The following is an 11379-nucleotide window of genomic DNA, read 5'->3' as shown; positions in this document are numbered from 1 at the left end:
TACTTTAATTGAAGACTTTAAACTTTTACTCTACTACATCTCAGAGGTACACTTTGTACTTCACACTCCACTACATTCCAATAACAATCATTTAACGTTTTGATGTCAGGTCTGTTTTTGGGAATTTCCTATTCAGGGCGGATGAATACACAAACACATTCATCAAGAAACAGTTCCTGCGAGTAACTGCCCCTTTAACTACAAACTGCCTTTTTACTTTTTTTCTTACACAATTTAAAGAGTTACAGGTGTTAGTAGATATTGTTCAACATTGGACAGAGCCAGGCTAGCTGTTTCCACCTGTTTCCAGTCTTTATGCTAAGCTAGGCTAACAAATCCTGACTGTGATTTTCTCTGAGAAAGAGAAAGATTACCTGACATGATTAAGACGCTGTATTTTGTGTATCTTCGAAACAAACACATCTAAAACCATCAGAACATGTTGAGTACACATATTGAATAAACTTTATTAGTCTCCACCTCTGATGACAGAACAGAATAACAGAGTAACAGACAGATGACCAGTAACACATCCAAACAACAAGAATACAAAATACATCAAATCATAAAAATAAAATTCAGACAAATGATTTCATTAGAACTTTTTCATTGAATGTACAGTCTGACTGAGAGAAGCATCCCTACACGTTAAGAACTGAAATGTCCTTCTCTGTCGAGGCCCCTTAAACGCAACACACAGATATAATATATGATTCCTGTATTTTTATGGACCTGAAATCACAGAAAAAGAGGACTTATGACTTTTCATACATTCCCTTATATGGACAGATGAATGTTTAACAGTTTCGACTTCTTGTCTTTCTTGTATGTTTAAAGGCCCATTTACTGAATCCTCAAGCACAATAACTGTCCCGTCATTGGAACAGAGGGCAGCGAACACGTCTGACGGAGGCGTCTGGAACTGAGAGGCGCTGCTGTGAACTCAACCTAAAAAATGTCTTACATTAAAAGGCTTTGAAATAAAACAGAACAGGCACTGACGGAGAGAAACAAATGTAGCTGAGTTTAATATCTTTGGAAGCTAAAGTTAGCATTAGCATATTTGATTTTGTGTTTATGTAGCTGGGTCTACATGAGTTGAAAATGTTACAATTATTTAAATTTATCGGACACAGTCAACAGGAAAAATAAAGTATATGAAGGACATAGCACACAGTTGGTGCACACATTGCTAGCTACTGTAGCTAGCTACAGCTAACGTCTTTGGGTTGAATAAACAAAGACTGAAAACCAACCGAGCTATGCTTTACATTGAGTCTTAGTAAGCTTTGAAGCTTCATAATGTTCGCTAATATCTCGATCAGCAGGTAACAAAAAAGGCGAACGGAACTTTGGTAAAAAAATAAACTCCCTGTTGCGATTAAAAGGCACATTTAAAGCAATATGCTGCTTTTGTCATGTACGTTATTTTTAGAGATTTTGAGATTAGCATTTGAAATAACAAATTAAATATTACTAAGTCTCTCCCTTAAACAACGATTGTTTTATTACAGCCGAGCAGTGGTAACAAGGCGTGGCACATCCGTCAGTCTTTTGGAGCTTTCCACCTTTTCAGAATCTTACTAGTTTAGTGTTCTCATGTTTTACCTTCAAAAACAAAAACCACAAGACCGTAAACCCACTTAACATCTTTAAACTTAAGCTCTTAACGTTAGCATGTCCAGCTAACTAGCTTAGTTAATACACTAGCAATTCTAGAGTTACTTTCAAGGCCAAGAGTTAGCATATCATGGGGTTACCGCTGGAACATCCACTGTGTTGGAGTTGGACCTTGACGTTAGCAGAGTTTGAGCTAATGTTAGCGGCACAGTCTTGCTGTTTGTTTTATATTTGGAAGTGTTACAAACCTCAGACAAAGTGGTTACTCAAGCTAGCGTTTCAACCAACTCATTCAGCTAATGTTTGCGTAATTAGCCTGCTAGATACTAACGAATAAATCCGCCAGTAAAAGTTGTCAGTACAGTTAGAATTGAAAGTCGCTGGCAGGAAATGAGAAAAAACATGAAACTATTATATTACTGAGTATTTTCCCGCCTTTGTTTTGAACATTTTGGGTCTTTGTTGAAAAAGATGCATCCTCCTGTAACATGTTTTCTGTTTGAGTTTTTAAATCAATCAAGTAAAGAAGTTTCCATAGTTTCCATAAGGAGGAAAGTGTGCAGTCAGCAGGGGTCAGAGGTCAACGTCTCTCTGCTGCTGTTTACAATGTGAGGAAACTGAATCCAGCGGACACAAACTGCCCATCTAAACACGTTTCAGGACGCTGTCCGTCCCCGAGGACGAGTTAACATTGAGCTGCAGCGGCAGAGCGAGCGGTCATTTCCACTGTCATCTCCTCCTGACTGAGGGCTGTTCAAACAGGACAGACTCTGACCTTTGACCTCCGACAACCCTGCAAAACACTACGTCCTGGTTCTGGGACTCACATAGAAGATGGATAGAAACAACTTCCTTCTCTTGACGTAAAGAACACTCAGGAACTTGTTGGGTTTCTCTGATTTGTTGAACTTGTATTTGTGTTTTCCACCTGAGTGCTGACACCTGTCACATCAGCTTTTAGTGCTCATTCACATTTTACCAACAGAAAATCAAATAGTTAATATTGATCATTTTTTAATCATCTTAGTCGTTATATTAAAATCATCAAATGTTTCCTGTTACAGCTGACGGCTATAGTGAAGAAATAACAGATTTAAATAGAGAAAAAGATTTTATACAGACTTCTAAGACAGTTTTAAAGAGTTAATTATTCAAAGATTAATTTAATAAAAGAATATATCGTTTTTTTTAAACCTGGGCCCTATTTTAAAATATTATATATTACATATTATATATATATATATAATATTATATTGTGGGTCTAAATATGTTATAGGTACAAAAAGTTGTTCCATTTCTGGAGTAAATTGCTTCAGCCGGCAGGAGAAAGGAATAAGGTGCTTCCATCGCTCTCTTCAAAGACACCAGGCTGCATTGACAAACAGTAATTTGACCTGACTGAACCCAGAGGTTCATCTACTGCAGTCTGAGCCTGTCAGTGGAAACAACAAGAACTTTCTGGCCTCTGAGGATAACTTTGAAACCATTACAGCCTGTTTCACTGCTGCAGGCTGAAGCTCTTCCAAAGCTTTTTGTACCCATTAATAATTAGACAGCAAGTCAGTAAAAACAGGACTCTGTTTAAAAGAAAAGGAATCACTCTTTAAGTTGAAGAGTCGACACTGAGTATAACTGAGCTTCAGCAGCCTGTTGAGGAAAAGAGGATTCAGGAGTGTACTGTTAACATGTTCATACTCGGACATTCAGACATACGGAGGTGTAATACAGTATAAAGGAGAATTAAGGCAGGAAATTGGTTACATATCAATATAATCTCTAAAACATTGTCTTTTTCAAAATAAAAGTGTCCAAATCAAAGCAATAGAAGCTCCATTATCATTCTTCTTCTTCTTCGGTGATTTGAAATCAGCTGAGTTTTTGAATATATAAAATCTTACCAAAATAAAAGCACAATATTTCGACTTCCCTTCTAGTCAGTTCTGTTTGTTTGCCTGCTGGCCCGATGTTTAGACTCACGATTAGCGGTGGAGTTAGCGATGGTTGGAGATCATCCTGGTGCTCCTCTTAAAATTTAACCTTTGACCTTCTGCAGCTGTCAGTGTGCTGATTGGTTCGCTGTTAGTCTGAAAATCTGTATGTTGAGCTGTGGTGTTTGTTTTACATTTAGACTTCCCCTCCGCTCAGCCAGTCCCTCTGGTGCTCCGGTTAGCGCTCTAGTCCTCGCTGTGGTTGTACAGGGCGTCTGCGGTGGGGTTTTTGCGGTGGGCCGGGGGCACCAGGTGCTCGGGCAGGTCGGTGGGCAGCTCGTAGCCCTCCAGTTTGATCTTGATAAGGTGCTGGGCGAGGGCGAACTCCTCGTCGTCCAGCATACCATCCTTGTCGCAATCGGCCAGCTTCCAGATCTTTCCCAGCACCGTGTTGGGCAGCCGCGAGTTCATCATCTCCTTCTTGGCGTTGACGCCAGTGATCTTGCCGTTGACGGGCATCAGCATGTAGAAGATCTCGTCGTAGCGGTGCTTCTCTCGGCTGACGATCCAGTCCTCGGCGTCGGCCCCGGCGCTGATGCCCTCGCCGTAGCCCTGACCGAAGGGACCGTCCTGGGAGCCCTCGAAGGCGCCGCCCGACACCATCGCCGGCGGCTGTTTGGACTCCTCCTCCCGGATCATCGTCATCAGGACGGCGATCTTTGTGGCCAGCATCTTATCCACCGACTCGATCAGCTTCATCTTCAGAGACGGGAACTTACTGAAGTCGTAGTGCTGCAGCATGTCCTGCAGGGGGAGACACACAAGCCTTCAAATCACAACACCAGAGGCCAGCAGGTGTACAATTTCAACATCCCTCTGAAACAGTCAGGTAGCACATGTTCTTTATGTAAGTCAGACCAACATCGTCCAAGAGACACCTCGATCTGTTCTTGACCTGAGGCAAACTACTTTGAAATCAGCGCTCGTGTTTCAGAGGGCTAAAGGAAGCTTTAGTCTTTGGACCAATGACTTCTGTGTTACTGTATCGTATCGCTCACAGGCTGCTTCATCCAACAGCTGAGAAAGAACGTAACACTGAGCTGGCTGAGTGAATCTTTGTCAGGTTCTTATTTATCCTCCTCTGTCGGGTCTGACGAGTTACCTTCAGGCTCTCTTTACAGAAATGTTGTCGAGTGACAGATTTGTTGCTTGTTACAGTTCCTGTCTATCACTGACAGGGGGCGCCAAAAACCAGAGACCACAAACCAGAACTAACTGAACTAAAGGAGGAACCAAAGGTTGAGTAATAAACGTGTCCTGCAGGCTGGTGGAGGACAGGTGAAAGCAGCTGATTGGCTGAGACGTGACTTTTAATGAAACTGACGTGCGATCAGATCTGAGAGTTAAACCTCTCTGCAGCTGGACTCAGTGTCCTCCACTGACCTCTGACCTCTGAGCAGGAACACAGCTCACAGAGGAGCACACTTACTACACAACACGTGTGTGTGTGTGTGTGTGTGTGTGTGTGTCCTGAGAGTACACATCTCACCGGGGAACTCAAAAATCTCAAACATCTTTCTCTCGTCAATAATCCAATAAATACAAGTGTAGCTGTGGAAACACACACACACACACACACACACACACACACCTGCAGCGCAGCATCTCTGCAGGCCTCTCTGAGCAGCTGCAAACTGTGTTGTCAGTCAGTGACAGAGTTCAGTTCCCTTTAAAAACATCAGTAAAGCTTCAGAAATGTGTTTACTGTCGTCTGAAATCACAGTTTGTTCTCAGACGGACAAACGTGACGTAATTCTGCGATTCATCATTTCAGAAACATGAACGCGGAGCTCTGGGGTTTGTTTGCACGACCCTGTTCACATTAACTTTAAACATTAAATATCATAGCTAAAGCATTTATTATTTTTGCAACAGAAAGCTAAGGCGTCTGTGTCATTTCGTTGATGACGTCATCAAGTGAAACACAACAAGTGTGCGGCTGCTGTCTGTCCACGAGATGTGCTGGTCCTGTTTTTAATTCATCTCACATACAAACGATGATCTTAGAGAGCGTACAAACGCTTCATAATGAGAGCATTTATTATCAGTCAGTGGCTGTGAATGAGTTCCTGCAGCATCTGAATCTTCAGTTTGGTAGTTTATCCATAAAATAGCCTCATATTTTATAAACTTATCACATGACTTATCTGCGTGATCTCCCTTTCCTAAAGATGATGATGTCATAGTGCATCTGTGATGTCACTTCCTGTGCGTTTGCTGGTGGTACCTGCATCTTGGAGACGTTGGGGAAGTCTCCGGGGCTGATGTGGTGCTCTCTCTGCAGGATGGTGTAGATCTCCGGCAGACGCATGATCAGCTCCTCCTTCTTCTTCTCCCGGCCGAACAGAGACGGCATCTCCTTCTTCAGGTGGCTGATGATGTAAGCGTGCACCTGTCGGGACAAGACGACCTGTTGTAAACTGGAGTCACATCGACACAATTTAAGATTACATCCATTCATCATCTACACCCCTCATCCTGTTCAGGGTCGCGGGGGGGTGGAGCCTATCCCAGCCGGAGTACCCAGGCAGACTCCACACAGAAAGGCCCACTACGTCTGAACCGGGACTCGAACCAGGAACCTTCTAGCTGTGAGGCGACACTGCTAACCACTGCAGCACCGTGCAGCCAAGTTAGGATTCATGTTCTAAAAATATTTCAATCAGACATTAAAGGAACAGTCCCACATTTAGAGGAGGTCTCCTGTTCCTCGAAGGGACACACACACACACACACACCGGCAGCCCCCTGCAGTCAGGCCTCAGCTGAGCTGCGTTCAACAACAGTGTTTATACAACAGTTTCCTCGATCACAGACTGAAACAGGAAGACTGCAGTCCTCTCTGACAGAGACAGAGGACAGAGTCGCTTGGTTCCAGACAACAACATTTAATACAAAACATCGTGACACCCAGGAAAACCTCCTCATCATGGAGAACAAATATCTGAGTGTACTGGAGTCCGAACCCTGAACGTCTCCGTACTTCTTAAAGGACATGCAAGAGCAGAATTAAAGCTCAGGTCCGGATGAAACTGATGAATGAATCAGGGTGAAACAGAGAGACAGCAGACTGACCGGCGCCGGGTCAGAGGATGGATGAAGACGAGGAGGAGGAGGAGGAGGAAGGAATGCAGGAGGGCAGAGAGCCGTCAATCCTTCATACAGGCCCAAAGCATTATGGGAGGTGGAAGGAAGGAAGGGAGGAAAGGAGGAAGGGAGGGAGGGAGCACAAAGGAGGGGGTGAGGTCACTGTATTTCTGAGTCCATTAGAGTCATTCATCAATAGTGGGCAGGAGGAAGAACAACAACTGGCTGTGACAGACGAGCGGGTGCTGAAGGTCGCAATGAGCCGCTCGTTCATTCTGCACAGACTTACAGAAACCACCAATATCAATAATAATCATTGATACACAGATTTACTACGAGCTCTACACAAGCAGTGTGTGACAGTCTACAGCCTCTTCCACATAGACTGTATGTAAGAAACCAACGTAGCAAGTGTGACATCACCGACTGCTTTGTCGGCTTCCTTTTTCAAGACTCAAGTTTGGCATTTCAGTCGTTGCCATCTTGGTTTATTGGATCCAGAAGTGACCATATTAGGACGTAAGGGTGGAGCAAACTAACAGGTAGGGGTAGCAAAGTCAATATCCGAATTATTAGCACTAAAGAAACAACATTTTCTGTAAAGAGTACAGCTGAAACCTCAGCATGTCTGGTTTCCTTTTCTTCACAAGAGGAAGCTCAGTGAAACTAAGTTTCACTTCCTGAAAGGTTTGAAGATGAGAGCTTTTCAAAACAACAGAAACTGAAACGTCCAGATTTTCCAGGATTAAATTGAGAGGTTGGATTTATGAGGAGCAGAGGTCACACAGGGAATGCTGGGTGATCCCACATGGTCAGGTGTGTGTGTGTGTGTGTGTGTGTGTGTGTGTGTGAGCTGTGCTGTCACTTCAGCGGAGATAAGTCGTCTGCTAAAGCAAGAGGGTTACTTAACAACTAATAAATGTCTGATTAATGATTTAGTGTTCTTCCCCCGTTCACTTTACGCCACACAGCGGTGCAGTTTGTAGCTTTTGCATCTTGGGCTCAATCCAGATCTCAGCGGCTGCTCATTGAAATGTTGTGGTTGTTGGAAAAGGAGTCCATTAATCCTGAAATAGTCCTTTAATAGCTTGTTCTTAAACTGTTATGCATATTAGCAGATCAAAAAAGCTTGTTTTTTTTAACCACAGACAGACGTTACATCGCTCTCTGCAAACACACCAGACTCCATTGACAAAAACAGTGATTTTACCTCACAGAGCACAGAAGCTGCTGGTCTACTGCTGCCTTGATCTTTTAGTTTGTTTGTGTCATTGTGAGTTACATAAATATTGTTTAGATCCAAACTAACCAATTAATACACCTCAGTCACAAAATAACACAAACACACTTACCTATTACGTTTTGTGTTTTAAATAGTAAAATTATTGTTTTTCTGAATGGAGTCTGGTGTGTGTGCAGAGAGCGATGTAACGTCTGTGTGTGGTTAAAACAATCATCTTCCTCTGTAACAAAAAGGTCTATCTCTGTAGGGATCCTTTCTGTCATGTTGTCACACACTTAGAATAACAATCTGAGCCTGTCAGTGGAAACAACAAGAACTTTTAGTGGACGACCTTTGACCCATCAAGGATTATGTTGCAGCCGTTACAGCCTGTTTCACTGCTGCAGGATGAACACATCTACTGGAGACACTCACACACTGTTTGTATCTTTAAGTCATTTAGACTTTAAAATCCGTATCTGGGAGCAAAGCTGAAAAATACCTGAGTTTCTCTTTAGACGGAGAAAAGGAAGTGAGGTAAACTGAAAACAAGCATCAGTCCGATGTTAGTGTGAAACATGAAAGAAACACAGGAAGTCGTTCTCTTCAGGAACAACAGAAACACTTAGCTCCGCCCTCCGAACTTCAAACACTCCACTGACTCTCTAACTGATGGAGGACCCTCAGCTCTCACACAACATTTCATGCTTGTGATTTATTTTTTAAAGCCTCACAGGAAGCTTCCTTCCTTCACGGTTTCTTCTGCTCAGTGGCGTTCAGGGTCTAAATACAGAACCAGGATCGGTTTGGACGCAATGATAAGTGAGTAAGACTCAACAGCACAGCAGAGGAGCTGATTAGGTTCTCTCTGACGCAGAGTCGGATTTTTCTTCTTTTGACAGAGCTAACAGTTTCCATTGACTTCCAGTCTTTGTGCTAAGCTAGGCTAAACATACTTAGGACCCCTCTGAGTGCTCAGAGATGAAACTGATCCCTCTGAAAAATCTGACTCTTTCAAATGTTTCTCTTAAATTTCCTGACTTTTCCCGCCTCATAAACACAACCAAACATTCCCGGATATTCCCAGAATTCCAGGACCAAACAGACTGCACAGACGGGAGGTTTGGGCGAGGAGGTCTCGTGTTAACTCCAAACACAACGTGTCATTTCCTGTCTCACCTTGGCCAGCCGCGCTCTCTTGATGAGGTCGTTGAGTTTACGGAGCGCTGCGTTTCTCGGGAGACTCTGGATGTCCCTGAAGAGGTCCTGAGACTCCGCCTCAAACAGACGCCTGAGGAGGATGAGAGAATGAATGAATGGATGAATGGATGCTATGAATATCTCATCTATGCTCATCATCTGCAGGAGTATGAATGGCTGAATGATTATGATGATCTCTGTGTTCTGCAGAGGTTTGTATGAGTGAATGAATGAATGGATGAATATCTGACCTGCGTTCTGCTGAATGAATGAATGAATGAATATCTGACCTGTTCCCTGAGTCCTGCAGCTGTTTGAATGAATAACTGAATGCATGATTAAATTGATGAAGGAACGAATGAATAGATGAATGTCCCACCTGTTTGTGTTTTGCAGATGTTTGAAGGACTGACTATATGAATGAATGAATGAAAGAATGAATGGGTGAATGGGTGAATGGGTGAATATCCCACCTGTTCTCAGTGTTCTGCAGAGGCTTGGCCCAGAACGACCCCAGGTAAACTCTCACCACCTCTGGAGTGTTGATCACCTTCCCCAGTGACCACATGAGGGCGCCGTACACCCTCATCAGCTGCTGCGTGTCCACCTGAGAGCACAGGTGAGGAGGAGGAGGAGGTTAATGTACCTGCCTGACAGTGATACAGGCGTTCGCTGTGAACTCGTCCCACCTGGTCGGCCTTGTTGAGGACGACTCGGATCTTGTCGTCTTGTCCTTTGAAGGCTTTGATCGCCTCCGAGAACTCGTCCGAGATGTCGAGTTTGTGAGCGTCGAACAGCAGAATGATCCGGTCCACGCGCTCCCCGAACCACCGCAGGACCTCGGCAAAGTCGTAACCTGCACACGAACACGCACACACACACACACACACACACAGAACAATTATTAGCAAATATTATTAGCAAATATTAGCATTTATAAAAAGATGGCCGACATGACAGCTCCCTGAAAGTGAAGCGAACCCTCTCTACGCCCCCTGCTGGCTGGCTGCAGTATAACTCACAGGAACAGTAAAATAAGCAGATTTTCTCTGGTTAAGCTTCTGAATGAGTCAGTTTGTAAATATTTTTCAGTGTGAAACAGTTGAAGGCATCGATGGTGAACAGCTCTCATGTGCTTTGCCCTGCAGGTGTTTGTTTTGTTAACTGACAGTTAAATGTATGTTTGTATGTTTAATTTATGTAAAAGCTTGTTGTTCCTTTACACTTGTTAGTTATTCCTTTTATTGTTGGTCTTTCATGTTCTGTAAAGAACTTTGCTTTTGATAAAATCTTATAGAAGTACGGAGGTGTAAGTTGAGTGAGAGTGAAATGCAAACTGTGCTCCTACAAACAGTGCTGAGCTCCAGCTCCACCGTCTCTTTAAACGTGTGTAAAGTGATCTGTGTGTGTGTGTGTGTGTGTGTGTGTGTGTGTGTGTGTGTGTGTGTGTGTGTGTGTGTGGGTGTGGTTCCTCTTAAACTGGGTGACACACTGAACAGAGACAAAAGCCTCTTTCACAGTAAAACTAGCACGACCAGCGTCCTGCTTCGATTTCCACCTGTAACCTGATGTTTGATGATTGTTCATCTCTTCTGTGTTACTCACAACAGATTAGCAGCTCTCAGTTAGCGTTAGCTGCATGTGGCCTGCTATGGAACAGACACGCTGAGCTGTGTTTCTGATTGAATTAAACAACAGTGGTCTCTGGTTGTCTGAAAAGGACTGATGCTCCTCTTCCCCAGGTTTTAGCTGCGGGCCTACGGAAGCAGATTTGGGTCAAAATTATCAACAAAACTTCCAGAATCTCAAAAAAAAGAAATCTGATAAAAAAAAAGTTACTTTACAAACTAATAATTTATGTAATATTATTATTATGTCCTACTGATCGTGTCCTGTTGGCTCCTTCCTTATCACAGATCACACTCGGATCATTTCGACCCAAATCTGCTGCCGTACATGAAAACACTAAAGACTGGACACTGAAGAATTTCCACTGACGCACATCTTTATTTGTCCAGTGCTTACAGGTCACCTTTAAAATCTACACCACACACACACACACGCACGCACACACACACACACACACACACACACACCTTCAGTAAACACACCAGCATCCAGGCTTCACTCAGTCTGACTCACTTTAAAACAGATCTTTAACATGCTGCAGAGTGCTGTACAGTAGGCTGTGAGTGTGTGTGTGTGTGTGTGTGTGTGTGTGTGTGTGTGTGTGTGTGTCAGGTGTGCGTGTGTGTGTGTGTG

At 43.4% G+C, this 11379-nt stretch overlaps 1 protein-coding gene across 1 annotated transcript in view; it reads right to left on the bottom strand.

Moving 5' to 3' along the window:
• Positions 1-453: 453 nt before the first annotated feature.
• ehd4 (EH-domain containing 4) overlaps positions 454-11379 on the bottom strand; it is a 29546-nt gene continuing 18620 nt past the window's right edge. Inside the window, exons 4-8 of the mRNA XM_069661798.1 lie at positions 9807-9973; positions 9591-9724; positions 9097-9208; positions 5836-6000; positions 454-4352 (exon numbers count right to left, since the gene is read on the bottom strand). Coding sequence (XP_069517899.1) covers positions 3795-4352; positions 5836-6000; positions 9097-9208; positions 9591-9724; positions 9807-9973 — 1136 coding nt within the window. The 3' untranslated portion in view covers positions 454-3794. The remainder of the gene's footprint in view (positions 4353-5835; positions 6001-9096; positions 9209-9590; positions 9725-9806; positions 9974-11379) is intronic.

The sequence above is a fragment of the Semicossyphus pulcher genome, unplaced genomic scaffold (assembly GCF_022749685.1).
Source record: "Semicossyphus pulcher isolate SPU_LCO1_2020_fin unplaced genomic scaffold, fSemPul1.0.p SCAF_14, whole genome shotgun sequence".
Classification (NCBI taxonomy): Eukaryota; Metazoa; Chordata; class Actinopteri; order Labriformes; family Labridae; genus Semicossyphus; species Semicossyphus pulcher.
This window is presented reverse-complemented; position numbering and strand designations above follow the sequence as displayed.